At 37.4% G+C, this 13892-nt stretch overlaps 1 protein-coding gene and 1 long non-coding RNA gene across 3 annotated transcripts in view; one reads left to right on the top strand and one right to left on the bottom strand.

The window, feature by feature from the left end:
• The first annotated feature begins 1778 nt into the window (after positions 1 to 1778).
• SELE (selectin E) lies at positions 1779 to 11103 on the top strand. 2 transcript variants are annotated; one of them, XM_037506522.2, is made up of 14 exons: positions 1779 to 1930; positions 2228 to 2311; positions 2871 to 3257; positions 3772 to 3879; positions 4648 to 4833; positions 5592 to 5777; positions 5882 to 6070; positions 6970 to 7158; positions 7280 to 7468; positions 7680 to 7856; positions 8125 to 8235; positions 8908 to 8929; positions 9036 to 9098; positions 10024 to 11103. In XM_037506522.2, exons 2-13 carry the CDS (start codon positions 2254 to 2256, stop codon positions 9091 to 9093), a joined length of 1860 nt encoding a protein of 619 aa, XP_037362419.1. In that variant the 5' UTR covers positions 1779 to 1930; positions 2228 to 2253; the 3' UTR covers positions 9094 to 9098; positions 10024 to 11103. The 2 variants fall into 2 exon arrangements, with proteins under 2 accessions (XP_037362419.1, XP_037362420.1); XM_037506523.2 differs by lacking the exon at positions 4648 to 4833.
• LOC119241306 (uncharacterized) overlaps positions 7737 to 13892 on the bottom strand; it is a 188354-nt gene continuing 182198 nt past the window's right edge. Inside the window, exon 4 of the long non-coding RNA XR_008551171.1 lies at positions 7737 to 7882. This is a non-coding gene — a long non-coding RNA (uncharacterized LOC119241306). The remainder of the gene's footprint in view (positions 7883 to 13892) is intronic.

The raw sequence follows: 13892 nt of genomic DNA on the forward strand, positions 1-13892 counted from the left end.
CTTTGTGATGAGGCAAAGGAAATCTTTGGTTCTTAAATTTCCTCATTTGTCAAGTGGTGATAATGAAAGTACTTGTTTCATTGACTGTTGTTGGGAATAAAATAATCAGATACCTTAACATGCCAAATACTCAGAACGGGGCCTGGCATATCGTAAGTTCTCAATAAATGTTAGAAATGATAACTGGGGGTCCAGGGCATGTGTTTGTAAATGAACTAGGGTCTGTATCACTATTAAGGCTATCTTTAGATGTCTGAGAACTAAAAAGAAAAAGACAAACTATAAGCTTATTTTAGTTATGAAAAATTCCTAATACAATGTAGTTATCTAGAGCTGTTTGTGACTGATTGTTATATACAAAATAATCGTTCGGTACTTCATTAATATGTCAGATTAATTTTCACTTAAGATTTGACTCCAACTCACATTTGATCATGTCCTTTTTAATGGCAGATCATGTGTTTATAATTTATTAAAAATTAAAATACATACAGGTTATGTATTAACTCAGCTTCACATTTTTCTCTGACATCTAAACAAACACTATGTGACCAATTACTCTTCTACATTTATTGAGTAACAACAACCACATTTAGATAAGTGGGGTGAAGAATTGAAATAATGTCCATATCTGGATAATGTATGGAAGGTGGATTGCATAAATCTTCTGGTAAAAGATGGGGTTTTTGATAGGAGTTGAATTAAAGTAGCTAATTACATTGTTTTAAAAATATCACTTGTGGTCATTGGAATTTTTCTTGTCTTTTCCCTTTTGGCTTAAGTCCTGACTATTTTTGTGTACAAAAATAGAACCAGGCCTAATAATGTAATGAGTAAATAATGTAACCCACCCCTCTACCCCTTCCTCACTGCTGAGAGTACATTTTTAGATCTCCTGGTTTAAATATTTATAATTACAATTTGTAATAATAACTTCACTTGATCTCTGACTGTCTATAATTTGAATTAGGGAAGGATTTTTAAAACCTATACTTTGACTACAAAAATCATGGAGGACCACGACAAATACTAGAAAATTATTAAAATAATCTTGAAGGATATAAAAATTACCCCCAAATTCTTCTATCTAGAAATAGTGACTCTAAACATTTGATATAGTTTTTATCCTTTGCATGTTCATACTTTAAAACTCTTAAAAATTTTTGGGTCAACTAAACATGGGTATATATATTTTTCTTTATTTTTTTAGTGATTAAATCACAAATGTTTCTTAGACATGAACATCTCAGTCTCTTCCACTTTCCTGATTCTTAAGTGTGAGATTATTTCTACAGCTATGCTTAGAATCTGAGAGCTAATGTATACTTGTGACTCATTCCTCTGTGAGACAAGGTACTATAAAAAGGGTTGAGGTGATGAGAGAGAAAAAAGTAAGTGGAGAGCCATTATTGACAGTTATGAATGAGAAAATTGAGGGTATAGTCCACAAGTGACAAAATTATTTTTAGTTTGCTTGTATTTATGAAATTCCGATTACTATCACAATTACAGGAGTTACCGTTAAAAAGCAATGTTTACTTTTCAAAGAAATAGATTTTATGTTATTATTAGAATTAAAAACAATGTATTTCCACCATAAGAATAGAATTTATGTAAAATAAAAACACAGGAGTAAAGAATTAGCTTTAAGGAGATAAGTTTTCTGACATCATTGTGATCTTTATCACTATGGATATTCCCGGGAAACTTTTTGGATGCTGCTGGGGAATTCCTCTTTGCTGGATTTGGACATATCCTCCTATTACTCACAGGAAGCGTTCCCCCTATAAAGGCACTTCGGCAGGAGTAATGCTCTGCTGTTCTTGACTGACTACACATCAGATCTGTAACAGTGAATGATACAGAAGTAGCAGTGACACCGGAGGGAGAAATTCGAAGGAGAAACTTGAAACATCCTTTTTGCAAAACGGTAAGCACAGAAGTCTTTACGAGACTTGGATCATGAAAGAGTCTTTTGCTAGCTCTATTGTATTCAGATTAGTTAAAAACTGGCTTTTTTTCCCTTTACCTTAATGATGAACATTTTTAATTTTGTATTTGTTCCTTTGAGCAAATTTGAAATGTTTGCTTGTAAATAAAGATTGAGACATTGTAATCTTTTACCTAAAATTATATGCGGCTGCTAAAAACATCCCTGTAGAATGTTGTGAATAACTAGACACCTAGAATTGAACTCTAACTAATTTTGTACTTTCTCTCCCCCAAGAAACGCATTTCCAGTTTAGTGTATTGATGAGAAGAGCTATTGGAGTCATGATGGCTTCACAGATTCTCTCTGCATTCACTTTGGGTAAGTCAACATCATTGGTTGATATATCAGGTGGGTTATTCCTCCTCGTGGGGGCCAGTGTGTTGTAGGGTGTTTAGCAGCAACTTGGCCTTAGCCCCAAAGTGTTATGCCCTGGGGTGGTGTGATTTTCTTTCCATCTTTGTGTCTTGGTTTCCTTATGTGTGACGTATTGAGTATATATAACTTATTTCTCAGAAGCATCATGAGGCTTCAGTATCATGGTTCACATGAAGTGCTTCAGACAGGACGAGGCAGCATATTTAAGTGCTCAACAAAGTTTAGGTATACTGATTATTACTTTACTCTCAAATGAGTGCACTGATAGGTTTTGGTGGGTAAGTGCAGGTAAAACACCATATGGAGGGTCAGTCACAGAAAAGAGACACAATAAATAGTAGTTTCTCCATCTAAATCCCTTCTTACTTTGAAAAAGGTGAAAAAAGCTTGAGTCATCCCAAAGACCATTGTATGCCCCAAACAAGACAGTAAATAGTGCAACTAACAGAAATAAACCAGAGTGGGACTAAAATTTCCCATTTTTTTCTCTCCCTATCACCAGTGCTTCTCCTGTTTAAAGAGAGTGGAGCCTGGACTTACAGTGCTTCCACGGAAAACATGACTTTTGATGAGGCTAGCGCTTATTGTCAACAAAGGTACACACACCTGGTCGCTATTCAAAACCAGGAAGAGATTGAGTACCTGAATGCCACATTCAGTCATTCGCCAAGTTACTACTGGATCGGAATCAGAAAGATCAACAACAAGTGGACCTGGATAGGGACCCACATGCCTCTGACTGAAGAAGCCAAGAACTGGGCTCCAGGTGAACCAAACAACATGCAAAAGGGTGAGGATTGTGTGGAAATCTACATTAAGAGGGAAAAAGACTCCGGCAAGTGGAATGACGAGAGATGCAACAAAAAGAAGCTTGCTTTGTGCTACACAGGTAGGCAATTTGTGGCAGCAGTATGTGGGCATCTTGACCAATCATTGACATTATGCAAAAATTGGTCTCTATTGTGGTAATTGTGTGTTCTAAAAGAAAGAATTTCAAAATGTGCTATTTGACAGTCTGTTTCTTTGAGTGAATAAAGGCAAGGAGGTATGTGTATACATGTATGCATATATGTATGGGTCTATCTACACTTCTATTGAGTGTGTAGACACACATATAGCACATGCTTTAGTTACTTGTTTATGGTAGGGAACCTGTCTTTAGAGTTCGTTTTATAGTGAATTTTCTGTGCTTGGTGCCAGTTACAGCTGTACCACTGACATTCATCCATTAACATTAAGATTTAGAATGGTTGAACCTAAAACTCAGCTTTGGCATTTTATAAGGCACTTCAGTTCCAATCTCTAGCACTCAGTATCACTGGTGCCATCAGGTACATACTGTTGATGCTAAATTCCAAGTTACTCATTATAAACATCACAACAACCATGGTTGTTTCCTGCAGCTGCCTGCACCAACATATCCTGCAGTGGCCATGGGGAATGTATAGAAACCATCAACAACTACACCTGCCAGTGTCACCCCGGTTTCAGTGGACTTAACTGTGAACAAGGTATGTCTTATCTTTTCCTTGAGACGATAGCACCAGCTCACTCCTAGCTGGCTTTGGGGTCAGGTTTGTAGGCCTTCCTTTCCTCTTGGCATATGGTATCCAATGGTGGTTAATAACTGAGGCTAGGAAGTCAGACCCTCTTAGGTTATAAAACCAAATCCACTATTTCTTAATTATGGCACCTTGATAATAAGGAAGTTAAACTCTCTGAGTCCCAGCTTTCCCCTTGTATAATGAGGATAATAATGCCAACTTCATAGACTTGCTGTTAGGAACATGTGAACAAATGCAAATAGAGTTGACTCTTGAATGAACAACATGGGACCGCTGGCTGATTTTACTTATATGTAGATATTCTTGTAAACAGATGCTATAAATTTACAGTATCAATAAATACAGAACTGTAAATGAACTTTCTCTCCTTGTAATTTTCTTAACATTTTCTTTTCTCTAGCTTGATTTATCGTAGAAGTACAGTATATAATACATAACACATTCAAAATATGTGTTAATAGATTTTATGTTATCTGTGAGTCTCTGGTCACAGAAGGCTATTAGTAGTTTAATTTTGGGAGGGGAGTGTTACAAGATATAAGTGGGGCTTTTGACCACATGGAAGGTTGTCAGCCCCCCTAACCCTCACAACTGTATAGATTTATATAGTGCTTGGCACCCAGGAAGCACTCAACAAACAGTTACAATTTTCAGTGTTTTTCTCACCTTACACAAGATTGGGGGGAACAGAATTGATTTGGTTTTTATTTTCAGTTGTGACCTGCCAAGCACAGGAATTTCCTGAGCATGGAAGCCTGGATTGCACTCACCCTTTTGGGAAGTTCAGCTACAATTCTTCCTGCACTGTCAGCTGTGAGAAAGGGTACATCCCCAGCAGCACAGAGGTTCTGAGGTGCACTTCCTCAGGGGAATGGAGTGCCCCTCCTCCAATCTGCAATGGTAAATTTCTCTCAAAATACCAGAGCATTCTCCCAGTCTTCACTACCTTTCCCTTTTATCCAACTTATACCATTTTCAAAATTCCTGGGGAAAGTTATTTTTGCTGTTGTTTTTAAAAACATATTCTCTCAACCAATATGTAAGGCCAATAATGGTACCTGCTGGGGCCTGAGAGGGCTTTTTATTTTGTGTTTGGAATGGGTGTTTCTGAGGCGCAGGTGAATTGTAAGGGGACACACACAACAGCGGAACCACATCCAGAAGTTTTAATGACTTTCTCATCTTCTTTCCTTATTTATCTTATGCCATGCAGTGGGCAAATTTAACACCATAGTAATCAAGCAGTCTCGATATCTACTCCCCCCCTCCCATCTTATCTTTCTGGCCCAGAGATTAAAAAAAAAAATCTTTCCTGCAGGTCCTGCTGGGCTAAAAGAAATGAATATCCTGTATATGTCAGATTATTTTTAACATTAGTCATAAACCCTGATCTAGATCTTGGACTTCTTTATTTTTGCTTATGAAAATGATAAAATAGATCAGAGACTCCTCAGCATAGTTAAAGTAAAATATTAACCAGAGAAGATGAAAATATCAATACAAAAGCTTTATGGGATTTGTGCATGTCCCCAAGAATTAATATAGGATTTGGATATCTACCCTTTGAAGGCAGCTCCCTTGCTCTGTTATAAACTCCAGTTGAACAGGACACGAACATATCATTCTGTAAAATTCATGTTGTTTTTTCAACTACCCAGTGGTTCAATGTGATACTTTAACAAAACCTGCCAGTGGCTCCATGGACTGTTTTCAAAACTCTGGACGCTTCCCATGGAACACAACCTGTGCATTTGAATGTGAGGAAGGATTTAAACTAGTAGGAGCCCAGCACCTCCAGTGTACCTCATCTGGAAATTGGGACAATGAGCAACCGATGTGTAAAGGTAGATGTTCTACTTCAAATCTTATTGTCAACATTCTTTTTCTCAACCTATACTTGAAATTGGCAATCCAAGCCTGCTAATGTAAATGGGTGTATGCATTACAGCTGTGACATGTGGCACTGTCCACCGGCCTCAGAATGGCTCCATGAGTTGTAACCATTCACCTGCTGGGGAGTACACCTTCAAGTCATCCTGTGAGTTCACCTGTGAGGAAGGCTTCATGCTGCAGGGGTCAGCCCAGGTGGAATGCACTGCACAAGGCCAATGGACACAGCAAGCTCCAGTTTGTGAAGGTAAGAATGAGATTCTCTCCTGTCCACTCTCCCTTTCTTAAAGAGCAGAAGTCTTCAAATTTGAACAATTAAATGAAACCATATGCCCACTTTGATATAGAAATATCAAAATTAATCAGATTCGATAAGCAACATTTCTCTTACGTCTGTGAGATTTGTATAAAAGAACCAAGGGAAAGTTGGTTTGTAATAAGCGTGGATGCTTTACTGGTTCCTTACTGTGCTATAAATAATGTAATTTTACAGACATTGGAATGAAGTGGGCAGAAATCTTTATTGAAGGGGAAATCACAGAAAATTTATGATCATGAGAACATGATTCTAAAACTCTTGAATGCCTTTCTCCCAAAATTTTTCATAACTAACAGTGATGAGAAAGTTTCATGTGTGGTATCAGATATGAAAACTTCCTTATGATATATATGAGTATTAAAATTTAACTCACCTGAAAATAAGGCAAGGATATAGAAAACAAGCAGTTTTCACTATTGGATACTGGCATTTACAGTACAATAGAATAAAAAAACCACAAAACCAAAACTAAATTGCAAAACAGACAAATATTAGTGGCTGCCTTCATGCCTTCCTCTCTTTTTGGCATCATCTGTAAGCATACAGGACCTATAAGTTGATCTCTACCTATATGAAACTTTCTCTTGACCCTAAATTCTTTCACATGTCAGCACAACTTTGAGAAACCCCTGATCCTGTTAAAGGCTTGAATTAATACCACTGTCAGTGAAAGGATTAGAATCCAGAGAGAACTCAGCCCTGTTCCCAGTTGCTAGGGGTAAAGACAAGCCTCATTTTGTCCAGAGTGAACTGAGCTCACTCATCAAATACCAAGTCTTATCCACTTCCACTGCAGATATTTTCTGACCATGCTTTTGCTGTCTTAGCTTTTCAGTGTGAAGAGTTGTCCAGGCCAGAGAGAGGTTACATGAGTTGTCTTCCTAGTGCTTCTGGAAATTTCCAAAGTGGGGCCAGCTGTGAGTTCTCCTGTGAGCAGGGATTTGTGCTGAAAGGATCAACCAGACTCCAATGTGGCCCCACAGGGGAGTGGGACAGCAAGAAGCCCACATGTGAAGGTACAGTTCTTATTTTTATTTCAAGATAAAAACTATTGAAGAACTAGGGACTTTGTTTCCTTGAGAAACCTGTTGCTGCCTGATACAAACAAACTTCTAAACGTCCTCTCTCATCTTTCAGCTGTGAAATGTGATGTCGTCCACCATCCCCAGAGAGGTTCCATGAAGTGCTCCCATCCCCCTACTGGAGACTTCACCTACCAGTCCTCCTGTGCCTTCAGCTGTGAGGAAGGCTTTGAATTACATGGATCAGCTCAACTTGAGTGCACATCTCGGGGACAGTGGACACAGAAAGTCCCCTCCTGCCAAGGTAGGACTGAGTTCAGATACTAAGCAGTATATGTAAAGTACTAATAAGGTTTCTGAACTTCTATTGTCCCAAGAGACTTGATCCTAATTTCCTGCATGCTGAACACGACATAATGCTTCCAAATTATGTTCCTTGGAGACTTCCCAGCCAGCTTTAGAAGTTTTCCAGTATATTTTTCCTAATCTCTATTCACATGCCTATTAATTTGCAGTGGTACAATGTTCGAGCCTGGTGGTTCTTGAGAAGATCAACATGAGCTGCAGCGGGGAGCCTGTGTTTGGTACCGTGTGCGCATTCGCATGTCCTGAAGGGTGGACACTCAATGGCTCTGCAGCTCTGACATGTGATGCCACAGGACACTGGTCGGGGATGCTGCCCACCTGTGAAGGTGAAGCACTGATTGATAGTGGTTTTCTGGGGGACAAGAGAAATGAAGGGGGGTTATCTGGCTAAAATATTGAATTATCCATTATGTCCAAATCAGAAAGGTCAGATAGATTGTCCCAGTTAATAAACTGTCAAATACTTAATTTTATGGGAATAAGGGAAAGCAGAAAAGGTGATACAGTGATAGAATGGGTAGAATCTTGACAGTGGGAAAAGAGACTTTAAATTCAATTCCTTTCTGTGACAATTCTTTCCCTCTGTTTCCTTAGCTCCCATTGAGTCCAATGTTCCCTTGGCAGTTGGGCTTTCTGCAGCTGGAACCTCCCTTCTGACATTATCATCATTTCTCCTCTGGCTTCTGAAACGCCTTCAGAAGAAAGGTGAGGGATTTATGGATGCACCTCAAAAATAATTTTTATCATTGTGTTCTTTCTTGGAGATTCAACAGCATTTAGTTACTAGATAAACACTACTAAATTGCAGTATAATTAAGCAGGAGTCTTAGGAAGAGAGTTTATGTGCAACTCAAAGTGGAAAGTGTTAGGAAAGGTCAATGTTAATTGTGCTGACATTATACAACTCCAGGGGGTGCTATTCACATATTGAATTCTTCTGTGCCTCTTGGAATTGTGCCATAAGATTATAATGGTGTGGGCTCCCAGGAAAATGGATAAAATGTTTCTACAAGTCTTATTTGGAATACAGTTTAAACTTGGGAGTATCTGATAGAGAATATGCAAGCACCTGGGGCCACATTCATGGTTTAACTAACAGAATATCTAAATTCTTTTTTAAATTAAATTCTGACCTTTACAAATAGGAAAATTCATATAAAATCTAGATTTGGATTGGAAGATGAATCTGACATTAGGTAGCTGCTGCCATTCGGATGGGGGTGCACTGGTGCATGCTCTTATTTGTGCTCTGATTAGCACAGGGTCCCTGAAGGTCTTGAGTTTGCAACTCCAGATGAATAGAATCTTTTTGTATCTGGATTTGACATGTCTGTAAAGGTCATTCAGTCTAAATTAACCCCTTTCTTTCTCTTGCAGCAAAGAAATTTGTTCCTGCCAGGTAAGTTGCATTCTTGTACAAAGCATGCCAATGAGTATTCTACATATTTTTCTGTTTTCATGTGGGAAAACAGTGCTTTATTTAGTTTTATTCATGTTTTCCACAGCAGCTGCCAAAGTCTTGAATCAGATGGATCCTACCAAATGGCTTCTGAGTTAATTTAAATCAGGTAAAAACACATGATTTTCAGTGAAGATATTCTCTTACATGTTCTCATGTTCTCTTGCTCCTGGAACCCTCCAAATCTGCTAGTATCTTTTTAGGGGGAAGGGAAGAAGAGTACCACATTCACAGAATTTTATGGAAAGTTGTTTCATTTCTTTATAGGAGGAGAGGAAAGGAACAGGGATCTGACCGTTAGTGAGTCTTACAATTTATGAAAGCTATAATGATAATGGGGATAGCTAATGCTTACAAAGCACTTACCACATTTTAGGAATTATTCTCACAGGAATTTTATGAGTTAGGGGTTATTACTACATTTTTTTATTATACAGATGAAGCAAATAAAGCATTGAGGAGTTAAGTGACTTTCCTAAAAATCTCAACCCTAACAAGTGGTGTAACCAGGTTTCAAATCCAGGCAGCCTGGCTCTAGAATCTGTGTTCTTAACCACTTTACTCTACTTTGTGAGAATTTGGAAAGGTAAAGAGTAGATTTTTAAAAGTTAATGGACTTTTTTTTGGCATAGTTTTAGGTTTATAGAAAAGGTGAGCAGAAAGTCCAGTGTTCCAACATAGCCTTTTACCCCCATACTCCAAGATCCTCTATTATCAACATCTCCTGTTAGTATGGTATTCTGTTACAATTGTTGGGCCAATATGGATACCTGATTATTAACTAAAGTCCACAGTTTCCACTAGGGTTCACTCTTGGTACTGGAAATTCTGTGGGTTTTGACAAATGTATAAAGACATGTTTCTACCATGATAGGATCAAACAAAATAGTTTCATTGACTTAATTGATAGGGTCTTGCAGTTTATGTTTGAACTACCCCTATGAGGGTACAAGAGTGTTCTGTGCTAGAAGGTGAATTTTGTTGTCTCTATTAGTATGTTAAATACCCTGACAGTGTACATTTTATATTTGCAGCAACACAGGCATAACCAGGGAACTAGTAGAGCAAAACTTGAAGATGGCAGAGACTGAGAGCTCAATGGAATCCCCAGGCCTTCTCACCTGCTGTACCTGCCCCTTTACTGTTGGGACTGCAGCACCCACAGGGACTTCAGTGGACCCTAAATCAGGGTGCAAGGCAGCCTGCCCCCATCTCCCCCCCCCACCAAAAGATGCAGTTTTCTCTTCCTATTCTCAGGATCTGGAAAGTGCTGGCTAGTGAGGGAAAGGATAGTTTCGTCCAGGCAAAAGTGAAGAAACCAAGACTAAGGAGTCTCGGAATTTCTTTTCTAATTCTTGCCTCACTGTGAAATCTTGATGGAAAAACATAACATTTTATGGCACTGTTTGTTTTTTTCCCTCATGGTGTTTCAGCTGTTGATTATGTAATTACTGTGACAAGGAAGAATAATAATTGTAAAGAATTTAGAGGAAACAAATTGGCCAAAAATAATCAATTACCAACTTGAAAAAAATAATAAAATTTTAATGCCCATTAAGTAACTGCAATAGGCAAGGTTGTTGATGGTGCAAATCCTTCTTAATATTCAGTGCAAGGATTCCTAAGCATATTTTTAAATCACTTTTATCCCTATGGAATTCAGTACTTTCAAAAGTCTTCTTAGAGATTGCATTCATTTTACTTGCATTGAATGTAATATAATCCTCCATAATTTCTAATAAGTGTTGTAGAGACTTTTGAAATATTTAAATATTAGATGTTTTGGTCACCACCTCTTTGTTTATTAACAAATTCTAATATAAATCTGTAGTAAATTTATTTCAAAGAAAGGCAAAAATCAACCTCTAACAATGTGTAATGTTAACCACTGTAAATTTATGAATGTTTAACTATTGTTGCTTTTTAAAATATGAATAGTATCAGAAGAACAAAAGCTGAATGACACTCACTTGTACACTAAATAAATAGTAAAAATATTATTCTGGTATTTTTCCAGAAATACGTAGTTTCCATGTTAAAAAAACTCAGATATATTTAAAATTTAGCAGAAGAATTCAAAAAAGATAAACACATGCAATTTGCAGCAACATGGATGGCGCTGGAAGGGATCATGCTCAGCGAAATAAGCCAAAAAGAAAAAGAAAAATACCGGATGGTCTCACTCATAGCAGGAATCTAGAAAACTTAAATAAGGGACCAGGAAAATGAATAACTATAAGAAAGTGAAAATCAAAATCAACAAAAAACTATGAACCAGAGACACTTTTTGGGGGGTGGGGGTGGGAGGGGAGGGATTGGGGTCAGAATGGGGGGGCTGCAATTGTATGGGGAATATAAAAATAAAATTTATTATTTAAAAAAAAAAAAAAAAAAAACTTTTTTAAGGCCAAATGTTCAGATTTGATAAAAGCTTAAATGCAAGTGAATGAAGGTACAATTTTATGAATGTCTTTTTTGAAAAAAAATATGTATAATGTAAATGTGCTTTGCATTTCTACAAAGCTTTGTGTCAGATGTGTCACTGTATACTTCTTGTATATTACAAAAAAAAAAAATTAAATCCTTAATAGGAACTCACTACATATAGGATTGATCCAGGGGATTTTTTTCAAAAATGAGATTTCCAATAATTATTTCCTAGTTGTTTTATTCTCTATGGTAGTGCTCTTAAAGAAAGGAAAGCATGTATGGGAACCTATTTATTTTTATTTATAAGGAAGTTTAATATTCCTAAGGTATCTCCAGTTATCGGAGAAATTGGCAATGAGAAATTCTTTGACAGTAATAGTTAAAGCTGCTCCAAACTCATAGTGTATGAGAATCAAATTCTCTCACACTTCCCATAACTTAGCACATTTTGAAAGGAAAGCTTTGCAGAGGTTCGGCTGCATATTGGTGAAGGCAAAGCTAAAAGTAAACAGGAAGGTATAATAAGGATCAAAACAGCAGAGGTACTTAAGGAGCAAAAGAAATAAGGGAGAGAAAACTAATGATTGAGATCATGCAATTTCTGGAATGGATAATTATTTTCTCTGAATTATGTAAAAGTTGTAAATGTTTATATATACTGTAATGGAAAAAGCTGTGTGGAATATACATATGTTTGGGTTTTATAAAGTATTTTAAATTATGATTTAAAATATTGTACAGTTTTTAAGTGTATATTTATTTAAACTATGTCATACCTATTGTATTTGATGTGGCACTATAAAATTTGATAATAAACATGTTTATATTTAATTCTGTGTATAGGTTCTTTCTTAAAATTTTTATTTCACTTAAACTCACATGCCATGAAATTCACCCTTTTAGAAACAATACTTTTTTTTTTTTAATAGAGGCATGCTTTATTTATTTGTTTGTTTGTTTGTTTTGTTTATACAAGCACTGGGTACAGTCAGAAGCGCGGGAGGGTGAGAGAATTCACCAGATCCAGATCGGGGAGCAGAGCAGGCAGAAGGACCGAAGTACACTGCTGAGGGGAGCAGCGGGCGGCAGGAGAGGTCTGCGCGCCATGTGGGACCCTCCTCTGGTGGCCGGGGAGCAGCCGGGGATCGAACCGGTGCTGCAGAGGCTGCGGGCAGCTTTGCAACCCAGCGCTCAACCGCTGCGCCACCGGGGAAGCCCTAGAAACAATACTTTTTGATATATTCACAAGATCATGCAACCATGACCTCTAACTTCAGAGCATTTTATTGCCCCCAAAAGAAATCCAGTATCTATTAATAGCCACACTCCATTCTTCCCTTCCTCAGCCCCTGATAACCACGATCTACTTTTTGCCTCTATGGATTTACCTATCCTGGACATTTCATATAAATAGAATCATAGAATAGGTGGCCTTCTATTCCACTTTCTTTCAATTAATGTAATGTTTTCATAGTCCATCCATATTGTGGCATGTATTGGTACTCCATTTCTTTTTAGGGATGTATAACACTCTATTGTGTGTCTAGGTCTTTTTCTTTTAACCACTGATGGGTATGTGGGTTGTTTCTCCATTTTTGGCCACAGTAAATAATGTTGTCATGAACATTTAAGAAACAGGTTTTGAGTGGAGTCATGTTTTCCATCCTTTTGGGTATCTAGAAGTAGAATTGTTGGGTCATATGAGAACTTCATGGTTCATTTTTTTTGAGGAAGAACCAAAACTATTTTCCAAAAGAAAAAAAGGCGGACACATTTTACAACCCCACTAGCAATGCATAAGAGTTCTAATTTCACTACATTCTGTCCAATACTTGTTTTTTGATTATTGCCATACAAGTGAAAGTGAAGTGATATTCACAAAGGCCCTTGCAGCCTATAGGTATACAGACTATATGTATCTGAAAAGATATTAGCAATCTAAAAAAAAAAAATCACTAAGATCAGTGAAACAAAGTCCTTATCCTGGAGTCTTTGCCCTATGCTAGACTCAATTCCAATTCACCTTCACTTATGCTCCTGACTCAGTTACCAGCATTAGAGTCAGGGGAGTTTTTTCTAAACATGTGTCTTCTCTCTTCCAGAAAGGCATCAAAGAGCCTGGAGTATACCAAGCTATACAGCACCTGGAGAAGCTCAGTGTCATCTAAGAAACAGAATATCTGAAATTTCTAACAAAACATAGTTTAATTTTTGGCTTGATTATCCAGGCTCCCCACCCAACCCCAATAGCTATAACTTTGTCACAGACTAAAATTGGTTTCATTTTGATGTTATACTCTATTGTAGCTCAAAAGTTTTACTTAAGAAAAAGAAATGGAAAAAAGGATAGATTCTATTGACTAGGGTTGCTCTCGTGTAGGACTGAAAAGGGCCCACATTTAAGATATCAGTTTGGCACATACAGACAACATGAATGCTAGCTTTTCCAGGTCTAAAAAGAGAATAAGTTGAA

This window comes from Talpa occidentalis, unplaced genomic scaffold (genome assembly GCF_014898055.3).
Source record: "Talpa occidentalis isolate TD23 unplaced genomic scaffold, MPIMG_talOcc4v2.1 talOcc4.12, whole genome shotgun sequence".
Taxonomy (NCBI): Eukaryota; Metazoa; Chordata; class Mammalia; order Eulipotyphla; family Talpidae; genus Talpa; species Talpa occidentalis.

Bases quoted from the DNA above. Each gene is read 5' to 3' on its own strand.
- SELE (XM_037506522.2), top strand. From the start codon at position 2,254: ATGAGAAGAGCTATTGGAGTCATGATGGCTTCACAGATTCTCTCTGCA. The intron at 4,834-5,591 runs GTAAATTTCTCT...TCAACTACCCAG, and splicing joins CCCTCCTCCAATCTGCAATG to TGGTTCAATGTGATACTTTA. The intron at 8,236-8,907 runs GTGAGGGATTTA...TTTCTCTTGCAG, and splicing joins GAAACGCCTTCAGAAGAAAG to CAAAGAAATTTGTTCCTGCC.